Genomic DNA, 27,479 nt, shown 5'->3' on the forward strand with positions numbered 1-27,479 from the left:
CTCCAGTATTGATGCCAGTCACAGAGTGAGTCAGACTAGCAAGTTGATTTAACTGAAAACTAAAAGGAAAAATAAAATAAATACTAAAAAGAAATATCAGTGTAAGTTTGGACTGTGCCTTTGTTGGCAGCCCTTGGATTGGCTTGAGCCAACTGTAAGCCCATGGATTTAGACGATGAGTTTCAGCTCTGAGTATTTTCCAGCTGAAAGGTCTTGTTATAATGGAGGGGGGAAAACCCTAAGAACTGTTATGATAAATGGTTAACAGTGAAGCTACTAATTTACTGAAATGTTAGTCTGTTGAATTATTGTGAAAGATTTCCAGTGGCATTTTCTACACTTAGCATATAAAGAATAGTGTATGTGGTTTTGCTTCTTTACTGGTGAAATATTTATGCTGATTAAATGCATTTTTAATAATTTTTACTTTCTCCCACTAAGTGACATTCAGAAAAGAAATATATCTGAGAGTTCTGTATTCTCATCCATTAACCTGTAATTCCTCTCCCCCTGGGATTACATATCACTTTAATTCTTTGGGGTTTAACTCAACCACTGAATAGACATTCCTTTCTGGATCTAGGTAAGATAGTTACTCATCAGCACTTTAGAGAGAGTTTGGCTTTCTCAGCCATCAATTAAGTGAGCATTTCTAAGACAGTGTAATAAATCCTACATGAGGATTAATGAAGCTTTAAAATAAATGACTACTGACTGCCATCTCCCCTGCTGCATCCTCTCCCTCCTGGGAACTATGTAAGTTAAGGAGCCAGCTTGTAGGAATCTGGGAGAGAATAGTTGGGGGTAGGCGTAGGATGGAACTGAGAATTGTGTTGGGGATTTCAGGGAAGAGCTTGCTTAGGCAAAGGCTGCAGATGTCGAAGGGTGATTGTTTAAGAAAATTATGTGAAGGAGGAACAAGTGGAGAAAACAGTTAGGTGCTGCAGAAAGGCGGGGAACCTGGTGGAGAAAACTGGAAGCAGCTGTTGATTCCCGAGGAGCAGGTACCAAGACGTGGTACTGCTGTTTCCTAATCTGTTCCTGGTAAAATAACCTGAGGAATAAATCAAAGCAGTTATTTCTACTATTCAAGCTAATCTTCCTGATTCTTAGCTGTAGTTGATTAGGCTGTGCTAAAATGAATAACCCTGTAACCAGCGCTGTGAGTTTGTTAACTTAGTATAAGAACAGGTAGAATTCTGCCTTAAGTGCTACAGCTGTTTGCAAAATAGATTACCACAGCGCTGCCTAAGTAAGAATTCAGAGGAGTCTTTTACTTGAAGTCCTAGATAACTTCTAAGTTGTCAAAGCTATGTAAACTAGGGACTTCATATCCTTTGACTTTCAGAGAGAAATTTAAATTAAAGTCAGAGAGATGATTGTAATTTAAGTCCTACTTATTGTTACCTCCATGACCCATTTTAAATTAGGGAGGATAGACAGAACTTTCTCGTAAATCACAGGGGAAAATAGATTTCCCAGTGTTTCACTGAGTATCTTGTTGAAAAAGTTAAGTGCATTATTATTACTTAAAACATCATTTTTAAGTCTCTAATTTAAATACTAGGGGAAGAATGCTTATATCATGTCACCTAGGTAGGCCACCAAGCCTTTGAACTGGATTTACTGAGATTAAGTAGGAAGTCAGTTTTGGATTGCTTCTCTGGGTCAAACTGACCACATAACAGCATGAGCAATTTGAATGTACAATTGACGACTGTTCATTTAAGGTTCATACTTCTTGAGTTTGCTACTTTTTTCCAATATTGCAGTTGTTGAAAGATATTAAAAACCCCACGTATTTAAATTGAGATATTCTATGTGAATAGTAACAGAAGGTCACAATATGTTCAGAGAATTCAAATATGTGAATGTTCTCTTATGGATACTTACTTGTATAGATGGAGTTACAGATGGGTTACCAGATGGAATACCTTCCTTCCAATATAGTTACATGTATTTAAAAATGGATGCTATGCAATCGTATTATTTAAATCAATTCTTTTATTACTTTTGAGGCCATAGTGACAGTAACTATTCTGTAACAGAGAAATGTGGCAAGAGGAATGTAATTTCTTGCTGTAGAATTGTCAGGCTTGTCTGAGATCTAAAAAGACTCTCTGAAGAAAGGCTCTTAAACCAATTCTCCCTTCTTTAAGAGACTGAATATTGACAGGTAACATGCAAAACAGTTCAGATAGGACAGTAAATGTTCAGGAGTGTGTGAAGCAGAACTGGCTAAAAAGAAATGACAAGAAGAACATTTTGGGACATAGCTGCCTCAGAAGTACTCTTCCCTGCTTAACAAAAACCAGAGCCTGTTCCTGAGCCAGAGGCCCAGCACATCTTGGCAGAAGCATCGTTTTCCAGTTGCTCAATCTTTTGCTCTTTGAGTAGCTTGCTTATCTGGGTCTTATAATATTGACATCACCATAGAACAATACTAAAAAATAAAACAAAAGATAAATCCTGCCTGAAAAGTGGAAAACCAGCACATGCTACCCCTGTATACACCCTTTCTCAGTGTGCATATTCTGTCATCTCATCAGCCTACCATTCTTTACTCATAACCTCATGCTTTTATTTGTGTGGGTCTTCTTTTCCAGACAGCTATTCATTCACCTGTGAAAAGGCATTAACTAGTAAGAGCTCTTGTTTTAGTCTTATCACCTGCCTTCCTTCTCTTGTCAGTTACCAATAAATTCCAACATCATTGTTAATGTTCTTGCGACCTTTTTGGCAGAACAAGGCACAGAAATTAGTGGTAATAGTTATCACACTACAGAAGTTTTGGGGAAAGGAAGCAGGGTCACCTAAAGCCAGTTGTCCAGGACCATGTCCAGGTGGCTTTTGAGTATCTCCAGGGATGGAGATGCCACAGCCTTTCTGGGCAACCTGTGCCAGTGTTTGCTCACCCTCACAGTGAAAAAGTGTTTCCTGATGTCCACAGGGAATCTCCCATGTTTCAGTTTAGAATCATAAAATAATTAGGGTTGGAAAGGACCTTAAGATCATCTAGTTCCAAACCCCCTGCCATGGTAAAGAACTTCTTCCTTATATCCAGTCTGAACTTCCCTTGTTTAAGTTTTAACCCATTACCCCTTGTCCTATCACTACAGTCCCTAATGAAGAGTCCCTCCCCAGCACCCGTATAGGCCCCCTTCATATACTGGAAGACTGCTATGAGGTCTCCACGCAGCCTTCTCTTCTCCAGGCTGAACAGTATACAGTGTTTGTGCCCGTTGCCTCGTCCTGGCATTGGGCAGCCACTAAAAAAAGCCTGACTCCATCCTCTGTACACCTTCCCTTCAGGTATCTATATACTTTGATGAGATTACTCCTGAGCCTACTCTTCTTCAGTGTGGACAGTCCCAACTCTCTCAGCCTTTCGTCACAGGGGAGATGCTTCAGTCCTTTCATCATCCTTATGGTCCTTTACTAGGGTGTCTCCAGTAAGCTCATGTCTCTCTTGTACTGGATGCCCAGATCTGAACCCAGCACTCCAGGTGTGGCCTCACCAGTGCTGAGCAGAGGGAAATGATCACCTCACTTAACCAGCTGGCTTTCCTAGATAAGCAAGATCATTTATTTCAGGCCCCAAAATCCTCTTGAGTAAAACCAGAGACTTCAGGCAAGCAGACTTTGGAGTCTTCAGGAACCTGCTTAGTAAGGTTCCATGGGATATAGCCCTAGAGGGCAGGGGGGCCCAAGACTCTTGGTTGATATTCAAGGATCACCTGCTACAAGCTCAGGAGTGTTGCATCCCAACTAGAAGGAAGTGTAGCAGGAGGGCCAGGAGACCTTCTTGGATGGACAAGGAGCTGCTGAGGAAACTTCAAAGGAAAAAAAGAGGCTTATGAAAAGTGGAAGCAAGGACAGGGGGCCTGGGAAGAATACAGGGATGTTGTCCAGGAAGCTATGGACCAGGTTAGGAGAGCTAAGGCCCAGTTAGAATTAAACTTGGCTAGGGATGTTAAGGATAACAGGAAGGGATTCTACAGGTTCATAGCAAATAAAAAGCAGACTAGGGACAACATAGGCCCCTTCTGGAAGCTCTCGGGAGAGCTGGCTACACAGGATTTGGAGAAGGCTGAGGTTCTGAATGAGTTCTTTACCTCGGTCTTCACTGGCAAAGGCTTTGACCGCACCACCCAAGTCTTGGAAGGCAGACGCAGGGACTGTGAGAATGAAGACCCTAGGCCCACTGTAGGAGAGGCACTGGTTCGAGACCATCTTAAAAATCTGAACATGCCCAAGTCCATGGGACCTGATGAAATCCATCCGCGAGTCCCGAAGGAGCTGGCAAATGAAGTTGCTCAGCCACTGGCCATCATATTTGAAAAATCATGTCAGTCAGGTGAAGTTTACGATGAAATATAACCCCCATTTTCAAGAAGGGGAAAATGGATGACCCAGGGAATTCCAGACCAATCAGTCTCACCTCTGTGCCTGGCAAAATCTTGGAGCAGATTCTCCTGGAAGGCATGCTAAGGCACATGAAAAAGAACAAGCTGCTTGGTAACAGCCAGCATGGCTTCACTAAGGGGAAATCCTGCCTGACCAATTTGGTGGCCTTCTATGACGCAGCTGCAGAACTGATGAACGGGGTAGAGCAGTTGATGTCATCTACGTGTAAAGCGTTCGACACTGTCCCACATGACATCCTTGCCTCTAAATTGGAGAGACATCAATTTGATGGATGGAGCATTTGGTGGATAAAGAACTGGCTGGATGGCAGCATGCAAAGAGTTGTGGTCAATGGCTCAATGTCCAGCTGGAGACCAGTAACGAGTGGTGTCCCTCAGGGATCGATGTTGGGACCGGACTTGTTCAACATCTTCGTCGCTGACATGGACAGTAGGATTGAGTTCAAGTTTGCCAATGACACCAAGTTGTGTGGTTCGGTTGATACGCTGGAGGGAAGGAATGCCTCACGCTTGTGAGGTGGGCTGATGCCAACCTCATGAAGTTTAACCATGCCAAGTGCAAGATCCTACACCTGGGTCAGAGCAATCCCAGGCACAGCTACAGGTTGGGCAGAGAAGAGATTCAGAGCAGCCCTGCGGAGAAGGACTTGGGGGTGTTGGTTGATAAGCCGGCTTCAGTGTGCGCTTGCAGCCCAGAAAGCCAAGCGTATCCTGGGCTGCATCAAAAGGAGCGTGACCAGCAGCTCGAAGGAGGTGATCCTGCCCCTCTACTCTGCTCTTGTGAGACCTCACCTGGAGTATTGCATGCAGTTCTGCTGTCCTCAGCATAAAAAGACATGGAACTGTTGGAACAAGTCCAGAGAAGGGACACGAAGATGATCACAGGACTGGAGCACCTCCCGTATCAAGATGGGCTGAGAAAGTTGGGGCTGTTCACCCTGGAGAAGAGAAGGCTGTGTGGAGACCTCATAGCAGCCTTCCAGTATCTGAAGGGGGCCTATAGGGATGCTGGGGAGGAACTCTTCATTAGGGACTGTAGTGATAGGACAAGAGTTAAAACTTAAACAGGGGAAGTTTAGATTGGATATAAGGAGGAAATTCTTTCCTGTAAGGGTGATGAGGCACTGGAATAGGTTGTCCAGGGAAGGTGTGAATGCTCCATTCCTGGCAGTGTTCAAGACCAGGTTGGATGAGGCCTTGGGTGACATGGTTTAGAGCGAGGTGTCCCTGCCCATGGTGGGGGGGTTGGAACTTGATGATCCTAAGGGCCTTTCCAACCCTAACTATTCTATCTGATTATATAATTTTCCAGTCACTATTGGAAGAAAGTCAGAAGCTATGGGTTCTCCATGAAGGTCAGGAGTACTTTGTCTGATCACTTGTGTCTCCCACATGCTTTGATGATTTCAGTAGTAACACCTCCAGACTCAATGAACTAAGAAAACAATTCAACCTTTAAAAATTGTCTTTCCTTGCCTTGGAAGCTAAAAATTCACACCTCTGTTGAGCAATGATGCCAGTCCTTTCATGCATGTATGCCTTTCAGCTCCAGGCCCTTAGTTCCTGAACTTGCTGTGAGCCAGCAAAAGGAGGGAGTGGTAGGAGAAAGGACTAGAGTGACTCAGAGTTCTTCACCCCTTAGCTCTGGTTGTGTGTACCCGGAGGCTTCTGAAGCAACCCCAGACCTCCTGCTCTGTCTGGGCCATGTTTCAAATGTTTATAGGCTGATATGCAACTTTGCATTTTCAGGCATGTTCTGATTTGTCTGTTTTGAAATGCATGCAACATATACATGAAATGTAAAGTGTAAGGCTTTTTACATATAAGGTCTTTTGGGACTAGGGCTTTATTTTAGTTTTGCGTTTCCTGCCGCAGTGGTGTTGTGGTGCACTGTTAGGTGTTATGATGCAAAAAAACCCACCCCAAAACTAATGACAAGAGTGAGCAGGTACTAAATTATATGTTTTATTCTTCTACATTATATAGGTGATCTGATTGATGAAAGAGTTATGACAACTAATTAAAGCTTGAGTATTTTGAAGATTCATTAGAACGTGCTTAGGACATTGTCCTGGGTTCAGCTGTAACAGTTACTTTTCTCCTTCCTAGTAGCTGGTTCAGTGCTGTGCTTTGGCTTTAGTCTGAGACCAGTGCTGATAACACACTGATGTTTTAGTTGTTGCTAAGTAATGCAGTCTCTCATGCTCTGCCAGTGAGGAGGGGCACAAAAAGCTGGGAGGGAACAGAGACAGGACACCTGACCCAAACTAACCAAAGGGGTATTCTATACCACAGCATGTCATGCCTGGTATAGAGAGTGGGGGGAGTTACCTGGAAGGCCCAGATCACTGCTCAGGTCAGGCTGAGTATCAGTTGGAGAGTGGTGAGCAATTGTATTGTACACCACTTGTGTTTATTGCCTTATTTTCCTCTTCCCCTTTTAGTTTCATATTCCCTCCCCTTGTTATTTCCCTTGCATTCTTATTATTATTGGTGGTGGTAGCAGCAGTGGTTTGTGTTATACCTTAGTTACTAAAACTGTTCTTATCTCAGCTCATGGGAGTTACATTCTTTCAGTTCTCCTCCCCATCCGTCCAGGAGGGGAAGAAAGGAGCAGAGTGAGCGAGCGGCTGAGTGGTTCTGAGTTACCGGCTGGGCTTAAACCACGACAGGCACAGGATCCCCAAAGGAAAATAAACAGTTTTGCAGAAACTGCGTTCGTTTCCTTCAAACCAAACAAGCAACACGTTACAGAGCAGTGAGAGTTTCACACACCAGAGGGAGCTGTGCTCACACGGAACTGGGAGTCCAGGTCTGTGACAGGATTGCAGAACAGTGACGTTTTCTTGATAATAATCTGTATATAAGTACAAAGGATTTGGGTAACCTAAAGCGATTTTATTTTCTTCCTTTTTTTTTTTTTCCTAAATTTCTTCTTCCCATTAAAAAGTGTACTTTTTTTGTATTTTGCAAGAATGATAAAATCATGTCACAGATTGGCATCAAGCAAGCAGATTGAATAGTCTGGTTTATTGTGCTCATACAACTTACTTGAATTAGCTCTACCTGCTCTGTTGTGAATGTCCTGAAAAAGGTATTTTGACTTTGATGTTTTGACTTTTCATAACTGTGGAAAACACTCCCATTTTAGGTTGAAATGTGCTTTGCCTTGTCCTCATCCAAAGCTGAAATTTGAGGGAATGTTTGAAGTTGAAGAGAATACCTAAGAACAAGAGAAATGTTAAAAACACATGCTTCACATTAAAAAAGCATCCACTTCATTTTCTTTTTTTTTTCATCAGCTGTCACACTGTTGCTTCCTTTTGCATTTATAGTGTCTTTATGTGATTGTAATTAATTACACTGATTTGGTTTTGTTGTTTTGTTATTAGGGATTTTTTTTTCATATTGATTTATATTTCCAGTCTTGCAGTGGAATCCAAGCACAAACTCACTGACTCTACTGGATTATGGGGTTCCATGAATCCATTTGCAGGACTTCAGTCAGCACAAAATGGCACTGGGGCTCCATGACAAGATTTCAGCAATGGAACACTGAAGGGTCAGGGACTGGATACAGCAAGCTTCATGACAGACAACCACAGGACACAGACAAGCTCATCAGCCAAGCTGGTGGCACCCCTGGGAAAACATACTTAAGAAAGAGCAGAACACTGTGGCAGTGAGAAGTGAGGAAAAGTGTGAGGAATAGCCCTATGAACACTTAAGGTCAAAGAGGAGGAGGAAGAGGAGGAGGTGCTCCAGGCACTGGAGCAAAGATTCCTCTGCAGCTTGTGGAAGGGAGCATGGTGGAACAGATATTTCCATTCAGCCTGTGGCGAGGGCCACTGTGGAGCAGGTTGTTTTGCTGCAGCCCATCCACCCCATGCCAAAAAGATGGATATTTCCTGAATGAAATGTGATCCATGGACAGGAGCCCATGCAGCAGCAAATTCTGACAGAAAACATGACCTATGGAGGACTCCCACTGGAGCAGTTCATGAAGGACTGCAGCCTATGAGGAGGACCCATGCTGGAGCAGGAGAAAAGTGTGAGGAGGAAGATGCAGCAGAGAGGAGCAGTTACGAACTCATCACAACCTACCATGCCCTGTCTGCCATTTGCTGCTCAAGGGTAAGGGGTAGGCAAGTTGGGAATGAAGGAGTGAACTCAAGCCTGGAAACATGGTGGTGAGGGGAAGCTGTTGTTTTTGTCTTTGTTTCTTACCAGATCTATTTTAACTGGCAATAAATTAAATCATTTTTCCCCAAGCTGAGTCTGTTTTGCCCATGACAGTAACTGGTAAGTGATCTTTATCTTCATCTATGAGCTTTTCATCTTATTTTCTCTTCCTGTTCTGTTAAAGAGGGGGAGTGAGAGAGTGTCTGGGTAAGGCTCTGGCAGCCAACCAAGGTCAACCTACTATACAAACATATCATTTGGAATTGGATGATCTGAGAAATGAACTCTTTTAGTTCAAAGGATGAACTATTTGGTTCCAAGGATGACATACCAAGAGTGCTTGGCTTTTTAAGTCTCTGGCATTTACAGTCTTCTCTATTCCAAATGGAAAGGAATAGCTCTCCAGATTTTTTTCATGGTATAAATTAGAGGAGAAGCTCCATCAGAATAAAAGAAGGCACCCTACATCTTCTATTTTGATTTAAAAATCTACAAGAATTCAGGAGGAATCCTGAAGGGGCTTCTTCAGTTAATCATGTTCTAGAAGAGACCACATAGTAAAACCTAAGCAGGCCATAGACGGTATGAAAGAAGTAAACTTTAGAGCAAGACCATTGTATCTTTAAACAAATTTAATACATTTGCATGGGGGAAAAAACAACAAACTCAAGACCCCATCAAGAGTAAAGCACAGAAGAACAGCTAACTAAATACACAGTTGTCCCATATTTTTTGGTGTCATTAACTCTTGGATATATCAGCCTTTAGGCTCATGAATGTTTTATTCATTCTTTCATAGATCTTCCTGAGAGATAACCAATTGGATACCAGACAAACAAACAAAAGGAGTAATCAGACTCCACTGACCTTCTTCACCTTGATTAGGATGAAGGATGAAAATCAGCAGCCGTTTTCTGTGGAACAGGGTTTCTGGAGGAACTTGCTTCTTTCTTTTTGGATTATATTGGCATAAAGACGTCAAGATATTGAATGGAAAATGTTGTGAGTTTATACACGCCAGTCAGTGTTCCATCACTTTTTGAAGCAGGTATGTTATCTGAATCACCTTGCCTTATTTTTCAGCACAAATCCAAATGAATTATGGGTATTGTATAAGAAAGGCATATTACTACAACCCCAGTATAAGATAGTTGATCATGGATAGTATAAAATTTGTACAGAAACAGCTGAAGTTAACTGGGGTCCCATTCTCTCACGATATGTGGAATTGTTACCAGAATTTAAATTGTCTTTTAATATATTTTACTGTCATTCAAGGAAGAGAACAACATTTTCTTTACTCTGTTCTACTGGAACAAAAATACACAGCTTAAAAATAGGATTCCAATGTCATTTCAGCCATCAGGAGTGTATTTAGTACTAAAATAGTAATTAAAATTGTATTTGCCCCAATAAAGAGAGGTTAACTTTTTTTTCTAGAGAAGTGTAATCTCATTGTACTTTCAGTATTTTGTAGGACTGCTTTAAATAAGTAAGAAATTATTTTGAGTAGCTAAACCTTTGACGTGATTAATCGGTAGAAGACTGAATAGGCAAGTGAGCTGACTAGGTTATTAAAATTATTTAATGAGAAAGTACAATTACACGACTTTCAGTTCTTCAGAATGAAATCTGTCATAACTTTAATTTTGTTTTATGCTTCAGGGTTGCCATGTAGTTAATTAGCATTATGTAACAGAGTTTTAAAATAACGCTGTGTATCTGTGACTTCACATGGTTGCCCAGTGTTATCTTGTGCATTAAAAGGCTTGAGGTGCCTTGCATAATTCCAGTGTGATCAGGACATACTCCAGGATTATGCTAAATACAGTCTGGACGTACCATTATTAATAAGTAGCATTGTAACTACTGTAGGTGGTAAAGTAATATTTAGATGCTCGTATATGTTTTTATTCTTAACTGTTGGGGCTTTTTATAAGAAAAAGCTCATTCCATTTAGTTGATGGTTTATGCAACACTTGAAAGTAGAAAGGGTTATTAGGGTGTTTTTTTTCACCAGATCCCCAGACCTTAAATTGTGCACTACCTTATTAAAAAAACCCCATCAAAGTAAATAGGAATAAATTTTGGTCTTTCAGTAAATCAGGCAGTATGTGACAGAATTACTCTGTAGATTATATTTCTGTGCATACTTACATGATATTTGGTTTTCATTTTAGTACTGAAAAAATTTGAAGAAGTGTGTTCTGAGCTGCTGGCTGCTTCTGAACTAAAATGTGGCCTAGTAAATAATATATGAATAATGGCAAGATAGTGTTTCTAGCTAGCAATGAGAAGGGTGAAATAGCAGAGTGAGTAGTCTTATCTAACAAAACAGATCCTCAGAAATGTTTTTCTCATGGCTGGGATTACAGCTTTAACATCTGTGATCACTTCTCAACATTTACAGAAGGGTGCAACATACAAAGAAACAAAGAGGTGGTGGTGAGAGTTTTGTTGTGGCAAGCCTACCATCAAAGAGCTGCAACTTTTTTCTAATGAATGATAGATATCTATATCTGGTGTTTTAAATTATGGTTTATGTAAGTTTTTTAATGTCATTGCCTAGCATTAGTTAGGTCTGGTTTAAAAATGTTTGGTTCTTCAGATCGCGAAGGATGAAGTATTAATCATAGAATCACAGAATCATAGAATAGTTAGGGTTGGAAAGGACCTTAAGATCGTCGAGTTCCAACCCCCCTGCCGTGGGCAGGGACACCTTGCTCTAAACCATATCACCCAAGGCATCATCCAAACTGGCCTTGAGCACTGCCAGGGATGGAGCATTCACAACCTCCTTGGGCAACCTATTCCAGTGCCTCACCACCCTTACAGGAAAGAATTTCCTCCTTATATCCAATCTAAACTTCCCCTGTTTAAGTTTTAACTCATTACCCCTTGTCCTATCACTACAGTCCCTAATGAAGAGTCCCTCCCCATCATCCCTATAGGAACTGTGAGGAGGTAGTAGAGCCACTCAGTAGAGAATCACTTGTCTGCTTTGCTTTTGTGATGAAAGAAGGAATGAATGATAGATCTGAAGTGGACTAAATCTTTCAGCCCGTGCTTAGTCTTTATTTGCACTCTACTGTAAGGGCATCTTGCTAAATTTATCACAAGCTTGTGAATTCAGCCCAAAGTCTTGTCTCTCAAATAAGATAGGATCTTGGTTGATGTCAGTATTTCCCAGTTTTTTGGAAACAGTATTTGCTGTTTATTGCAGCAGTTTGCTGCAATAATAATAATACTACTACTGAGGTCAATTCTTGGTATATAGTCTAGTTGCTTAGGTCCAAATTCATTCTACCTGTCCTCAGGCACATGAGCTGGGAATTCAGTCATACTGAGCATACTGTAAAGATAATAAGGAGAAAGTGCTTGATCAATTGTGCTCTGACTATGTCTTTCTATCTGTTGACAATATAAGGAGTCTAGTTTGACTAAGCTTCAAACTTAAGCACTCAATTTAGGCTCCTAAAATTAGTTAGGCTGAATCTGAGTCCTTGTGTTGAGAAAGCAAATATTCACCACTGTGTTGTATTAGGTTATACTCAGAGGTACAAAGGTCTTACCCCCCTGAAGTCCAATAGCTTTAGCAAATAGTAGAATTATTCTTCCAAGACGTAGAAAAGATGGAAGTAAACAAGCACAAGTAAAACTAGGTGAAAATGGTATGTGCAGGCATTAATGCTGTAGGAAATTTAGCCATTGATTTCAGTGAGAATAACATCAAATCTTTAATATGAACAATCATACTTAACACAAAACCTTCTGTGCTTTGTTTCTTGCTTTTACATTTTCTCAAATAACTAAAATATCTCAAGGGACAGAGGATAACTTAGAGGAGATTTTATTCTAGTTTCATTTTCATTTATTTTTAACATTCTACTACATGATTAAAATCTATTAAAATGTAAATTTTAATGTAAATATGTAAAAAATATAAATAAAAAAAGTAAAAATACTATCCATACATGTTTGCAGTCCCTGGTATTTAAAATTCTGCTCTACATTTGCAGCTTTGGTAATGCACTGCTGACATGGCTGAACAAAGGCAACGTACTTTGTCAACATCAGGGGAAGCATTATATAAAATCCTGGCCCTAGAGAAGGGAGCAACACATGATGAGATTAAGAAGTCCTACAGGTATGTGAAATCTGCTGTGCAACATGTCTAAAAATGCTCGTATGTCTGGCATGATTAAGATGGTGAAACCTTTTAAGTTGCCTGCACTGTAGACATTCATTGTTAAAACGTTTTTCTTCCCCATGAACCTGAATAGAATCAGAGATGATGCAATGGGAATCTATTAACTTCATCGTGCAAGCAATCCATGTGCTTCATCAAAAATGTTTTAACCCTAACCACAGACTACGCTTGCAAAGTGTGGTTTCTGAATACTGTACCCAGTTCTTGCATTAACATCTTCTCCTGAAGTATGTTGAGAAGTAAAGCCAATGAAGAAAAATGCTGTAATAATTGAAGAACTAAAGTAAGAGACATAAGGAATTAGATCAGTTTATCTTGTCATAAAAGGTAGACTGACAGATTATTTGATTGTAGTGTGTAATGTCTTTGAAGGGGAAAAATGTCAGGTGTGGGAGGGTTCGTCACTTTATGAAGGCATGCATAACCAAAACCAGTGATTGGAATCTAAAAACAATTTGAGCTGAAAAAGAAACACATGATTTTAACAGTGAGCAAAACTAACCACTGAAACTTACTGGCACAGGAAATGGGAGCTTCTCTATGGAAAGAGAGGACTTTAAGTTTTACTCAAACACGAGTTACTACAGTGGTGAAAAGTACTTACTGTTGAAATGTAGCAAGACCTAGAAGTAAGACTAGAAGATTTTATGGGTCATTTTGCTCTTAAATCTGTTAAATCTTTTGAAAGAACTTTAAATGTCATGAATGAAATAGATGTTCTTGCCACTGAAATATGCCAGATGCTTACTTACAGGTTTAATAAATGTAGTAAAATTTTTATTACATTCTGGGTGTTGTTGAACTGTGTTACCAGTCAAACTTTAACACAGCTTGCTTTTCCCATCAAATGTAAGAATATATTTGAACTAAAAAAAGGCTTGTGAAATGCATCTACTTGCATCATTGTTTAGCTTGAATTTTACTGGGAGTCTGTCCTGTGTGGTTTTGAACAAATTGCACCTCTCCTGCTATCATCTGTTCTTAAAGGCGGAAGAGGAGGTAAATGAAGAAGTGAATGTCCAAACTCTTCATACAATGGAAGGAAAACTGTTAACATCTCATGGTTCTCTTGTCTTGCATAACTGTACCACTGGGCAATAAACTTCCTACAGTATCAAATTCACTCATGACTTGAACCTTCTGTCTCCCTGTAGTATAATTTGGCTGCAGAAACCATCTTCTATATCAAACTTCACATCTTCCTGTTGCTTTTACATTTAATTTTCTGGAAATGAGGCCTTCTTTGATACGCAGAGGACAGAGATGTCATGGAAGAATACAGTATGGAATTAACTTTATTTAATGGTGAAAATGAATACAGATGATTTACAAAGTGATCACGACAGTGATGCTTTATCCATCTTTATTTGTAATTATAAAAAAAAAAGAGACCGCTTCTGACTAAAGTGGAAATGTCAGAGGGATTCACTTTTAATGGAGTAGCTGTAAATATTTGCAAGATAAAATGATGAGTCAGTCTCATAGATTTGCTCTAATTATCTTTTAATTTATGCTAATCCAAAAATCTGCTGCTGAACTCCTATTATTTAGTACAGGGTATGAAACCAGCAACACCTGATTCTGAGTTTCCTGCCATTATTAATTAAGTCAGTATTAATCATACTACCACAAAAATTCACTTTTTAATAAACATGACAGAGGTACCTCTCGGTAATTTTATTTAGAGTTTGGCACAACCTAATTTATCAAGGACTAAAGCTAACAGGCTTCTAATCAGCAGAATTTCAAAGGAGATATCTTTATCTTCAATACTCTACAAAAATAATCTTCAGAAAAAAATTTGGCATAACAACTTAAATTGTACTTCGACATCTGCTTTCAAGGCTGACGAAGTAACACACAGAGAGATAACATATTTATGTTTTCTTCAGAAGTTTCAAAAGATCCACCTTGAGAGTGTATATTCAAAAGAAAAAAAAAGTACATCAAAAACTCTGTCACAGATTACACAGAGGTTTGAGAACACTGAATACTATTTAATGACTGAAAACAAAGAGGGATAATCTCTTAGCTGTGCCTATACCAATGCCATGTGTTACTGCTGTGCTGGTACGTCCATAAATGTTTTGCTCCTTTCGGAACACAGTAAACTCCCAAGAGCTCCCACAGAAACTAGATACCAGGAGAAGAGTGCATTGTCCAGGCAAGAGGAATGAAAAGCTCTGGAGAATGCGGGCATCGATCCCGCTGCCTCTCACATGCTAAGCGAGCGCTCTACCACTTGAGCTAATTCCCCAGCCAAAGGCCTTGCCCTGAGGTCCTCTCCCCTCCCAGGCACACAGCCCTGACCCAGCCTCTCCAGCAACCAAAGCCTTGGTCTCCCATCCACCTGGCTCCCAGCATCCCAGCCACCAAATCCCTTTGCTGCTGGTGGTGACCACTGACAACCCCTGATGGTGCTCAGTTGCCACCATCCCCTGCCCAGGGTTCACCAGGCGATGCAGGTAGGCAGGGCCAAAAGGCAGAGGTGCCACAGGGTGTGTTCTAGAGCCAAAAGGACACTCCTTCGAGCCGGAGTTGAACCAGCGACCTAAGGATGGCCGTGCAAGGAGCCTACAGTCCTCCGCTCTACCAGCTGAGCTATCGAAGGCATCATGGGGCAGTTCCTGGACCTCACCCATCACACGCTCAAACAACACTGCGCAAGCTGCAGCACAGCGCAACACCTCCATTCCAACAACCTGATTCATACTGCCTGAACGCCAAGGTTTCAACGCTTGCTTATCCATTTAGCCCATCAAGTCATTGAAAACAAAACATAGAAAGGCTCTATAGGCTCCTAGGATTTCATCTGCACAAAATCACAGAATTATTAGGGTTGGAAGGCACCTCTGGAGACCATCTAGTCCAACTCTCCTGCCAAGCAGGGCTACTTATCGTAGGTTACACTGGAGTGTGTCCAGGTGGGTTTTGAATGTCTCCACAGAGGGAGACTCCACAAGCTCCCTGGGGAGCCTGTTCCAGTGCTCTGCCACCCTCAACAGAAAGGAATTCTTCCTCATGTTGAGGTGAAACTTCCTGTATTAAAGTTGATGGCCATTGCTCCTCATCCTGTCACTGGGCACTCCTGGAAAGAGTCTGGCACCATCCTCCTGGCACCCACCTTTGAGATATTTATATGCATTAATGAGATTGCCTTTCAGTCTTCCCTTTTACAGTTGGACTCTCCTCAAGGCCCAAAAGACCACCCCCATATCCTACTGCTCTTTCCCTTTCTTCAGTTTCGCTGGGCTTTTGCCTACAGTTTCAGTACCACATCGAACGACAGCCTTTCTATACCCTGTAACCTCCTACAAGCCCTGGAAGGTGATGAGGAAGCCCTGTGAACCCCTCTTTCTCCAGGTTGAACATGCCCAGTGTCCTGAGACTATCTGCAAGAAGAAATCCCTCCATTCCATAATGCCCCTGCACTGAGGTTGCTTCATTTCATTCATGTCTTTGCTCCACAGAGAGCCCAAAGTTAGACTTAGTGCTGGAGATCACATTTGAAGACATACAAGCAAAGAGGGAGAAAAACAATTCCTCTGTGAAGCTGCCAGTACTACATTTAATGCAGCCACCCAAGTCATCCTATTCTGTAATGCCTGGGCACATCTGCATCTCCTCACAGCCCCCAAAGGGCAGAGCGCCCCCAGCAATGGGACCTATGTCCAGGCAAGGACATAAAAAGCTCTGGAGAATGCGGGCATCGATCCCGCTGCCTCTCACATGCTAAGCGAGCGCTCTACCACTTGAGCTAATTCCCCAGCCAACGGCCTTGCCCTGAGGTCCTCTCCCCTCCCAGGCACACAGCCCTGACCCAGCCTCTCCAGCAACCAAAGCCTGGGTCTCCCATCCACCTGGCTCCCAGCATCCCAGCCACCAAATCCCTTTGCTGGGACAACCCCTGATGGTGCTCAGTTGCCACCATCCCCTGCCCAGGGTTCACCAGAACTGCCTTGCTTGGTTCATCTCCCTCAGCAGGGGTAAGAGCTGATGGCTTTGCGGGCGTTGAAGGCAGCCAGGAAGACAGGGCCAAAAGGCAGAGGTGCTGCCACAGGGTGTGTTCCAGAGCCAAAAGGACACTCCTTCGAGCCGGAGTTGAACCAGCGACCTAAGGATGGCCGTGCAAGGAGCCTACAGTCCTCCGCTCTACCAGCTGAGCTATCGAAGGAATCATGGGGCAATTCCTGGACCTCACCCATCACACGCTCAAATAACACTGCCCTATTTCAGTGCAGTATGATGCCTACATTCCAACAGCCTGATTCAAGCAGCCTTGGCTCAATTCTCACAACACTTGCTCAACCCTTTAGCCCGTCACATTGTCCAAATCTACAAACAGAATAGGTACACAATCTGCTGGATATCATCAACACATGGATTCTCCTCAACTCCACAATTGCCATCCTTAAGTGCTTCTCCTGCTTCTCTTGATTCACTGTCACTGGACTGCCTTTTGGCCTCCCATCAAGTTCCAGGCAAATGGACAGATCTTCCTTGAGTCCGTAACCTGCTCCACCAAGACGAGAAAAAACATACGTAAGCCCTCTGAACCTCTGTGTCTCTGAGCAGAAAATGCCCACTTTTCTGAGACCATCCACAAAGAGAAATCTCTCAGTTTCATGGTGCTTATTTAGGTGTGTGTTCTGTGTGGCTTCTCGGATTCATTCATGTCTTTCCTCCACGGGGGAGTGCACACCTGGATACAGTGCTGGAGATGACATTTGGCGGCGGGCAATTTAAAAGGTGAAGATAAATTCCTATGTTAAGCTGCTGTTACTACTTTTAATGCAGTTGTGAATGTCATCCTGCTCTGTAAAACCTGGGCATTTCATCATCATGTCCCCAGAACCTACAGAAGAAAGAGAACCCCCAGAGAAGGGCCCATTGTCCAGGCAAAAGGAATGAAAAATTCTGGAGAATGCGGGCATCGATCCCGCTGCCTCTCACATGCTAAGCGAGCGCTCTACCACTTGAGCTAATTCCCCAGCCAAAGGCCTTGCCCTGAGGTCCTCTCCCCTCCCAGGCACACAGCCCTGACCCAGCCTCTCCAGCAACCAAAGCCTGGGTCTCCCATCCACCTGGCTCCCAGCATCCCAGCCACCAAATCCCTTTGCTGCTGGTGGTGACCACTGACAACCCCTGATGGTGCTTAGTTGCCACCATCCCCTGCCCAGGGTTCACCAGATCTGCCTTGCTTGGTTCATCTTCCTCAGCACGGGCAACAGCTGATGGCTTTGCAGGCCTTGAAGGCAGCCAGGCAGACAGGGCCAAAAGGCAGAGGTGCTGCCACAGGGTGTGTTCCAGAGCCAAAAGGACACTCCTTCGAGCCGGAGTTGAACCAGCGACCTAAGGATGGCTGTGCAAGGAGCCTACAGTCCTCCGCTCTACCAGCTGAGCTATCGAAGGAATCATGGGGCAATTCCTGGACCTCACCCATCATACGCTCAAATAACACTGCCCTATTTCAGTGCAGTATGATGCCTCCGTTCCAACAGCCTTATTCAAACAGCCTTGGCTCAATTCTCACAACACTTGCTCAACCCTTTAGCCCATCACATTGTCCAAATCTACAAACAGAATAGGTACACAATCTGCTGGATATCATCAACACATGGACTCTCCTCAACTCCACAATTGCCATCCTTAAGTGCTTCTTCTGCTTCCCTTGATTCGCTGTCACTGGACTGCCTTTTGGCCTCCCATCAAGTTCCAGGCAAATGGACAGATCTTCCTTGAGTCCGTAACCTGCTCCTACAAGACGAGAGAAAACATACGTAAGCCCTCTGAACCTCTGTGTCTCTGAGCAGAAAATGCCCACTTTTCTGAGACCATCCACAAATAGAAATTTCTCAGTTTCATGGTGGTTATCTAGGTGTCTCTGCTGTGTGGCTTCTCAGATTCGTTCATGTCTTTCCTCCACGGGGGAGTTCACACCTGCATACAGTGCTGGAGATGACATTTGACGATGGGCAATTTAAAAGGTGAAGATAAATTCCCATGTTAAGCTGCTGTTACTTTCTTGAGTCCATAACCTCCTCCTACAAGGTATGAAAACAAGTTCTACTCCTCTGAAACTATCTCCAAGTGGAAGATTCCCACTGTCCTGAAACCATCCACAAAGAGAAGTTTCTCCATTTCCTGGTGGCATTTTTGGAGGCCCTGCAGTGAGGTTGCTTCCATTTCATTCATGTTTTTCCTCCATGGTGTAGCTCAAACCGAGACAAAGTGGTGGAAATCACATTTGATATCAGTCAAGCAAAGCAGAAAATAATAAGTAATTGACATTAATACATGGAAAGGCTCTACAAGCGTCTGGGATGTCACCTTCACACAATCACAGTATTGTTATGGTTGGAAGGGACCTCTGGACACCATCTTGTCCAATTCCCCTGGTAATCAGTGCCACTTAGAGCCAGTTGCACAGGATTGCATCCGTGCAGGTTTTCAATGTCTCCAGAGAGGGAAATTCCACAATGTCCCTGGGGAGCCTGTTCCAGTGCTCTGCCGCCCTCAACAGAAAGAGATTCTTCCTCGTGTTGTGGTGAAACTTCCTGTGTTAAAGTTGATGGGCATTGCTCCACATCCAGTTGATGGGCACCATTGAAATTATTTCGACACCATCCTCCTGGCACCCACCTTTGAGATATTTATATGCATTAATGACATCGCCCCTCAGTCTTCTCTTTTACAGTTGGACCCTCCCCAGGGCCAAAAAGACCTACTGCATATTCTTCTTCAGCTTCCTGAGATTAAATTTCACTCTCTGGCTTTTGACCTACCCTCCACTACCACAAGAAAGGACCGCTCTTCCTGTACTCTGTAACCTCCTCCTAAGCTCTATAAGGTGAACCGCAAGCCCTCTCAACCTGCCTTTCTCCAAGTGGAAAATGCCCCCATTATGAGATCATCCACAAAGAGAAATCCCTCCATTCCATGATGTTTATTTTTGTGTCCCTGCAGTGAGGTTGCTCCATTTCATTCACTTCTTTCCTCCACAGGGAGCTCAAAGACCTGGAGATGATATTTGATGATCTGAAGCAAAAAGGGAGAAACCTTCCTCTGTGAAGCTTCCCTTAGGACTTTCAGTGCAGTCATGAATGTCATCCTACTCTGTATAGCCTGTGCACATCACCATCTGCACAGAACCCCAGAAAGCCCCCAGCAAAGGGCCCAGTGTCCATGCAAGAGGAATGAAAAGCTCTGGAGAATGCGGGCATCGATCCCGCTGCCTCTCACATGCTAAGCGAGCACTCTACCACTTGAGCTAATTCCCCAGCCAACGGCCTTGCCCTGAGGTCCTCTCCCCTCCCAGGCACACAGCCCTGACCCAGCCTCTCCAGCAACCAAATCCTGGGTCTCCCATCCACCTGGCTCCCACCATCCCAGCCACCAAATCCCTTTGCTGCTGGTGGTGACCACTGACAACCCCTGATGGTGCTCAGCTGCCACCATCCCCTGCCCAGGGTTCACCAGAACTGCCTTGCTTGGTTCATCTTCCTCAGCAAGGGCAAGAGCTAAAGGCTGTGTGAGCCTTGAAGGCAGCCAGGCAGACCAGGCCAAAAAGCAGAGGTGCCACAGGGTGTGTTCTAGAGCCAAAAGGACACTCCTTCGAGCCAGAGTTGCACCAGCGACCTAAGGATGGCTGTGCAAGGAGCCTACAGTCCTCCGCTCTACCAGCTGAGCTATCAAAGTAATTATATGGACATTCATAGCTCATGCCTTCAGCCCGAGATTTTCTGTCTGTGTCTTCTTCTGTCTTTTGTTCCCAGGTCTAATCCCCGGTTTGTAGATGTGAGCTGAAAAATCCCTTACTTTGTGTAAACACTCTTTAGCAACAACTAAAACATCAATGTGTTATTTACATTACTGTCATCCTAAATCTAAACCACAGGGATATGCCTGTTACTACAAAAAAAAAAAAAATTGTCTGTACCTTCTGAAACCAATATAATATCCACTTCTTCTACAGCATTTATATTATGTCCATGTCCCACACTTTACATCCTTTCTTGTCTTTTTGATATGTACACACAAATATTCTCTTAGTCTATGATCCATCCTTCTGACATATCCCTTGAGCTCATGTAATTGATAACTTTTGGCTCCATCTGTCATAGTAGTCTTTCTGGGCAGGAAAGATGGTGTGTGGTGTTGGATTGTTGAACACGAGGCCAGTTCTGTTTTTATCACTGAATTTTGACCAGTTACATCAAAATTCATTCTTCATTAATCTGGATATTTTTCGTTGAAATACTGATGATATGGATGATAGCAACCATAGTAGTGGCATATAGTATTGTACAGCAGTTAACATACAATTCAAATCATTGGCTATTCTCACCCAAAGTCTAATCCCCTGGAGGTACACACCGGACTTCCCTGTCCCCCCACATTATCCACTAAGTGTGCCGAGGTCCTTGAACAAAAACAGTCCCATGGATGGGGTTGCCTTTGCCTGAATCAGGAATAGCCCAGACTGTTTTATCCAGCACACTTTTTTATGTGCACTACAGGGACTTCATCCTCTTCTATAGTACATAAAGGTCTGATGTTTGATTGGGCAGTTGGAAAATCCCCTGGTATTGACTAACCAGGTGGCGCTAAGTGTGTATCCCAGTGTTTGACTGTCCAACCACCCACTGCTCTCAGTCCACTATACCTTTTCATTTTCCCAGAGGCTGGTACATTATAGGGGATGTGATATACCCACTCAATCCTGTGCTCTTTGGCCAAGTGACTATGAGGTTGTTCTGAAAATGAGTTCTGTTGTCTCACTCAGTTCTCTCTGGAGTGCCGTGTTGGCACAAGATTTGTCTCTCATGGCCCAGGACACTGTTCCAGGCAGTGACATAGGGCACAGCGCATGTTTCCAGCCATCCGGTGGTTGCTTCCACCATGGTAAGCACAGGGCACTTGCCTTGGCGGGTTGGTGGGAGTGTGATATAGTCAATCTGCCAGGCATCCCTGCGTTTGTACTTCAGCCATCGTCCTCCATATCAGAGAGGCTTTAACTGTTTAACTTTGAATTGCTGAGGTGAGTAGCTCGAGAGAGGACGCCTTGAACACCGGACTGGGGGGAGATCAGCGTCCAGGAGCCTCAACTCAGAGCGACAAGAGACTGAGGGAGCCTCAAGTCCTCGACAGGACCTGCCCAGGAGCCGGCAGCTCAGCTGACGCGAGCAGCTGACTCACAGGGGGCGGAGCCAGGAGGAACGGAGCTAGCCCTGATTGGTTAAAAACCTGCCCCAGGGAGCGCGGCGAACAGAGCGGGTCGAGGCAGTTTGCGCGGGCAGGCGAGCGGGAGCGTGAGCGGGATGGTGAGCGGGATGGTGAGCGGGATGGTGAGCGGGATGGTGAGCACTCGCCGTATGACCAGGGCCCGGTTTGGGAGCTCTGCTCTGGCTGCCCCGGCGGTGGCCACCGTAGGCACTCAGACAGAGCCAATGAGAGGGGAGGCTGCAGTGAAGAGCTCGGGGCGTACTGAGTGCCTGCACTGCTCTGGTGAGAGAAAGGTACACAATGGGAAGGGCTGCACTGGGTGCTCCCTGGTGGAGGCTCTCCTGCAGCAGGTGACTGAGCTGCGGGAAGCTATTAATAGGCTACAAGATGTCGGGGTAGCTGAGAGGAAGCAGGAATGCTTGCTCCCGGCCCAAACTGTGCAGAGTCCTCAAGCTTCCCCTGTAGCTCATGGAGGAAAGAAGGAGGTTGTTAGCTCTCAAAGCTGGGAATTGGTGACAAAAAAAAAAAAATAAACCACCAAAAAAAGGAGGAAAAGGACAATTAAAAGCAAGGGACTTCCTCCTGAACCTGTTGCCCCCACGCAGAACCGCTTTGCTGTCCTGCAGGGGGCTCGTGAGGAAATGCAGTTGCGCCAGAAACAGCCTGGTGATGCACTAGTAAAGATCTGAACTGGTGCTGCCAGGAAAAAGCGGCGGGTCGTAGTAGTAGGGGATTCTACTTTGAAAGGGACAGAAGCACTCGTCTGTTGGCCTGACCCGGTCTCAAGGGAGGTGTGTTGCCTACCAGGGGCACGGATCAGGGATGTGGTAGAGAGGCTGCCTGCTCTAGTAAGCCCCACGGACTATTACCCACTTCTGGTGATACATGTGGGTGCTAGGGATATAGATAGCAGTAGCCTGGGGAACATAAAAAAGGACTACAGAGCCCTGGGAGAGGTGGTTAAGGGCTCTGGAGCTCAGACTGTCAGAATCATAGAATATTTAGGGTTGGAAAGGACCTTAAGATCATCAAGCTCCAACCACCTGCCATGGGCAGGGACACCTCGCTCTAAACCATATTACCCAAGGCCTCGTCCAACCTGGCCTTGAACACTGCCAGGGATGGAGCATTCACAACCTCCCTGGGCAACCTATTCCAGTGCCTCACCACCCTAACAGGAAAGAATTTCCTCCTTATATCCAATCTAAACTTCCCCTGTTTAAGTTTTAACCCATTACCCCTTGTCCTATCACTACAGTCCCTAATGAAGAGTCCATCCCCAGCATCCCTATAGGCCCCCTTCAGATACTGGAAGGCTGCTATGAGGTCTCCACACAGCCTTCTCCAGGCTGAACAGCCCCAACTTTCTCAGCCGATCTTCATATGGGAGGTGCTCCAGTCCCCTGATCATTCTCGTGGCCCTCCTCTGGACTTGTTCCAACAGATCCATGTCCTTTTTATGTTGAGGACACCAGAACTGTACACAACACTCCAGGTGAGGTCTCACGAGAGCAGAATAAAGGGGCAGGATCACCTCCTTTGACCTGCTGGTCACACTCCTTTTGATGCAGCCCAGGATACAGTTGGCTTTCTGGGCTGCAAGCGCACACTGCTTGCAGCATGTTACCTCCTACTCTGGTAACATGCCAAAATCTCTGGAATTGGCAGGGTGACAGCATACTTTTTCCCAATATTTTACTAGTTTTTCAGGATTCTGCTCTTGTTCAGGGGTGAAATTCCAAAACATTGTAGGTGGTTTCTGTCTTAGGCACTTGCCAATACTATTCCCCACACCCTGCCATTCAACTACCCAGCTTTAGGCCGGATCTCTGGGTGGTATTCTTAATAGTTGGGTTTAACCTTAAACAAGAGCTAAAACACATTCAGGAGACTGCAATAGGATTATGTTGGTTTGAACATCCTGAGGATATTCAAAGTTCTCAAGAGCTGTTGTAACTAGCCTAGAGGTGAAAGGGAAGATGGAGGAAGGTGTCTCCCCATTAGATTGTCTCTGGAGGAAAAAAAGTAAAAGCTGTAATTATTAATAGTGTCCAATAGATGTCTCCCAAAGTATGGAGATGACACTAATGCTGAGTACAAATACCAGAGTAGTCTCATGACCAGGAGTTTAGAATCATAGAATAGTTAGGGTTGGAAAGGACCTTAAGATCATCATGTTCCAACCCCTCTGCCATGGGCCTGGACACCTCACACTAAACTGTGTGTTTAATCCTATCATAAACTAGTGTTACATAGTACAGCAAAATTATAAACTTCACCCAGCACCAGGAGGTGATAAACAACACACGGGGGAACATACACAGCAAGTGAGCTGATAAACAATGAACTCTGTGAACATGAGCAACAACTCTGAGAGCAAATAACATTGTCGCCAGTGACTATTAAAGGAATAACGTGAATGCTTATAAAAAAAAACATGTTTTAAGATGCTGTGGTCAGATCTGTTATCTCAAACCCTCAAGCCCCATACTGGGCACCAAAAAGGACTCTTGTCTTGTGCTTTAACCCAACAGGCAGTTAAACACCATACAGCCATTTGCTCCTTTTGCTCACTCCCCCCACCAGTGAGATGGGGGAAGAAAATGAAAAAAAAGGAAATTTTGTGGGTTGAGGTAAAGTCAGTTAAATAGGATGGAAAAATAAAGGAATAATAAAAATAATAACAATAACAGTAATAATGACAGAATTAAAATATACAAGTGATGCATAATGCAATCGCTCACCACCAATTGACTGATGCCCAGATAGCTCTCAAGCAGCAACCCACACCCAGTTTTCCCCTAATATATATACTTAACATGGCATCATATGCTATGGAATACCCCTTTAGGCAGTTTGTCCCAGGTCTGGTGACAGTGTCTCCTACCAGTTTCTTTTGCCCTTCAGCCTGTTCATTAGTGTAGTAGTGTGAGGAGCAGAAACATCCTTGACTGGTTATAAAACTGCTTAGCAACAGCTAAAACATGAATCTGTTATCAATGTTATTCACCTCCTAAATCAAAAACACAGCACTACACCAATTATGACAAAGAAAATGAAATGTACCTGCTGAAGCCATCACTGACACATTATTAAAGATGCCATCAAACACAGGCTGAGCAAAACCAGAAAATGCTATCACTGGACCAAGAGACCATTCCGATCATGGTGCAGCCCCAGTTGCTGCAATTTTCCATGAACAACTATCATAGGTACCTCTGTACCTCTGACAAGGCAAGAAGATGAAAAGCTCTGGAGAATGCGAGCATCGATCCCTCTGACTCTCACATGCTAAGCGAGCACTCTACCACTTGAGCTAATTCCCCAGCCAACGGCCTTGCCCTGAGGTCCTCTCCCCTCCCAGGCACACAGCCCTGACCCAGCCTCTCCAGCAACCAACGCCTGGGTCTCCCATCCACCTGGCTCCCACCATCCCAACCACCAAATCCCTTTGCTGCTGGTAGTGACCACTGACAACCCCTGGTGGTGCTCAGTTGCCACCATCCCCTGCCCAGGGTTCACCAGAACTTTCTTGCTTGGTTCATCTTCCTCAGCATGGACAACAGCTGGAGCCTGTGCAGCCTTGAAGGCAGCCAGGCAGACAGGGCCAAAAGGCAGAGGTGCTGCCACAGGGTGTGTTCCAGAGCCAAAAGGACACTCCTTCGAGCCGGAGTTGAACCAGCGACCTAAGGATGGCCGTGCAAGGAGCCTACAGTCCTCCGCTCTACCAGCTGAGCTATCGAAGGAATCATGGAGCAATTCCTGGACCTCACCCATCACACGCTCAAATAACACTGCCCTATTTCAGTGCAGTATGATGCCTCCATTCCAACAGCCTGATTCAAACAGCCTTGGCTCAATTCTTACAACACTTGCTCAACCCTTTCGCCCATCACATTGTCCAAATCTACAAACAGAATAGGTACACAACCTGCTGGATGTCATCAACACATGGATTCTCCTCAACTCCAAAACTGCCATCCTTAAGTGCTTCTCCTGCTTCCCTTGCTTCACTGTCACTGGACTGCCTTTTGCCCTCTCATCAAGTTCCAGGCAAATGGACAGATCTTCCTTGAGTCCGTAACCTGCTCCACCAAGACGAGAAAAAACATACGTAAGCCTTCTGAACCTCTGTCTCTGAGCAGAAAATGCCCACTTTTCTGAGACCATCCAGAAAGAGAAATCTCTCAGTTTCATGGTGCTTATTTAGGTGTGTCTTCTGTGTGGCTTCTCGGATTCATTCATGTCTTTCCTCCACGGGGGAGTGCACACCTGGATACAGTGCTGGAGATGACATTTGACAGCGGGCAATTTAAAAGGTGAAGATAAATTCCTATGTTAAGCTGCTGTTACTACTTTTAATGCACTTGTGAATGTCATCCTGCTCTGTAAAATCTGGGCATTTCATCATCATTTCCCCAGAACCTACAGAGGAAAGAGAACCCCCAGAGAAGGGCCCATTGTCCAGGCAAGAGGAATGAAAAGCTCTGGAGAATGCGGGCATCGATCCCGCTGCCTCTCACATGCTAAGCGAGCGCTCTACCACTTGAGCTAATTCCCCAGCCAACGGCCTTGCCCTGAGGTCCTCTCCCCTCCCAGGCACACAGCCCTGACCCAGCCTCTCCAGCAACCAAAGCCCGGGTCTCCCATCCACCTGGCTCCCACCATCCCAGCCACCAAATCCCTTTGCTGCTGGTGGTGACCACTGACAACCACTGATGGTGCTCAGTTGCCACCATCCCCTGCCCAGGGTTCACCAGAACTTCCTTGCTTGGTTCATTTTCCTCAGCATGGACAACAGCTGGAGCCTGTGCAGGCTTGAAGGCGATGCAGGTAGGCAGGGCCAAAAGGCAGAGGTGCCACAGGGTGTGTTCCAGAGCCAAAAGGACACTCCTTCGAGCCGGAGTTGAACCAGCGACCTAAGGATGGCCGTGCAAGGAGCCTACAGTCCTCCGCTCTACCAGCTGAGCTATCGAAGGAATCATGGGGCAATTCCTGGACCTCACCCATCACACGCTCAAATAACACTGCCCTATTTCAGTGCAGTATGATGCCTCCGTTCCAACAGCCTGATTCAAACAGCCTTGGCTCAATTCTTACAACACTTGCTCAACCCTTTAGCCCGTCACATTGTCCAAATCTACAAACAGAATAGGTACACAACCTGCTGGATGTCATCAACACATGGATTCTCCTCAACTCCAAAATTGCCATCCTTAAGTGCTTCTTCTGCTTCCTTTCCTTCACTGTCACTGGACTGCCTTTTGCCCTCTCATCAAGTTCCAGGCAAATGAACAGATCTTCCTTGAGTCCGTAACCTGCTCCACCAAGACGAGAAAAATCATACGTAAGCCCTCTGAACCTCTGTCTCTGAGCAGAAAATGCCCACTTTTCTGAGACCATCCAGAAAGAGAAATCTCTCAGTTTCATGGTGG

The 27,479-nt window shown here is 44.4% G+C and overlaps 1 protein-coding gene and 9 non-coding genes across 10 annotated transcripts in view; 1 reads left to right on the top strand and 9 right to left on the bottom strand.

Annotated features, from left to right (window-relative positions):
- Nucleotides 1–27,479, top strand: part of DNAJC5B (DnaJ heat shock protein family (Hsp40) member C5 beta) — a 54,313-nt gene that overhangs the window by 8,423 nt on the left and 18,411 nt on the right. Inside the window, exons 3-6 of the mRNA XM_061342808.1 lie at nucleotides 7,853–8,561; nucleotides 8,658–8,729; nucleotides 9,409–9,657; nucleotides 12,629–12,756. Of these exons, the coding sequence (XP_061198792.1) occupies nucleotides 12,650–12,756 (107 nt within the window). The 5' untranslated portion in view covers nucleotides 7,853–8,561; nucleotides 8,658–8,729; nucleotides 9,409–9,657; nucleotides 12,629–12,649. The remainder of the gene's footprint in view (nucleotides 1–7,852; nucleotides 8,562–8,657; nucleotides 8,730–9,408; nucleotides 9,658–12,628; nucleotides 12,757–27,479) is intronic.
- On the bottom strand, nucleotides 15,004–15,076 carry TRNAA-AGC (transfer RNA alanine (anticodon AGC)). The gene has a single exon. It is a non-coding gene; the product is annotated as a tRNA-Ala (tRNA).
- Nucleotides 15,343–15,430, bottom strand: TRNAY-GUA (transfer RNA tyrosine (anticodon GUA)). Its single transcript is given in 2 exon segments — nucleotides 15,343–15,378; nucleotides 15,394–15,430. It is a non-coding gene; the product is annotated as a tRNA-Tyr (tRNA).
- Nucleotides 16,514–16,586, bottom strand: TRNAA-AGC (transfer RNA alanine (anticodon AGC)). Its single transcript has one exon. It is a non-coding gene; the product is annotated as a tRNA-Ala (tRNA).
- TRNAY-GUA (transfer RNA tyrosine (anticodon GUA)) lies at nucleotides 16,906–16,993 on the bottom strand. The gene is given in 2 exon segments: nucleotides 16,906–16,941; nucleotides 16,957–16,993. It is a non-coding gene; the product is annotated as a tRNA-Tyr (tRNA).
- On the bottom strand, nucleotides 17,738–17,810 carry TRNAA-AGC (transfer RNA alanine (anticodon AGC)). Its single transcript has one exon. It is a non-coding gene; the product is annotated as a tRNA-Ala (tRNA).
- On the bottom strand, nucleotides 18,144–18,231 carry TRNAY-GUA (transfer RNA tyrosine (anticodon GUA)). The gene is given in 2 exon segments: nucleotides 18,144–18,179; nucleotides 18,195–18,231. It is a non-coding gene; the product is annotated as a tRNA-Tyr (tRNA).
- Nucleotides 25,703–25,790, bottom strand: TRNAY-GUA (transfer RNA tyrosine (anticodon GUA)). Its single transcript is given in 2 exon segments — nucleotides 25,703–25,738; nucleotides 25,754–25,790. It is a non-coding gene; the product is annotated as a tRNA-Tyr (tRNA).
- On the bottom strand, nucleotides 26,533–26,605 carry TRNAA-AGC (transfer RNA alanine (anticodon AGC)). The gene has a single exon. It is a non-coding gene; the product is annotated as a tRNA-Ala (tRNA).
- On the bottom strand, nucleotides 26,936–27,023 carry TRNAY-GUA (transfer RNA tyrosine (anticodon GUA)). Its single transcript is given in 2 exon segments — nucleotides 26,936–26,971; nucleotides 26,987–27,023. It is a non-coding gene; the product is annotated as a tRNA-Tyr (tRNA).

The sequence above is a fragment of the Neopsephotus bourkii genome, unplaced genomic scaffold (assembly GCF_033783945.1).
Source record: "Neopsephotus bourkii isolate Nb327-2 ecotype Australia unplaced genomic scaffold, CSIRO-AGI_Nbou_v1 NB_1820, whole genome shotgun sequence".
Taxonomy (NCBI): Eukaryota; Metazoa; Chordata; class Aves; order Psittaciformes; family Psittacidae; genus Neopsephotus; species Neopsephotus bourkii.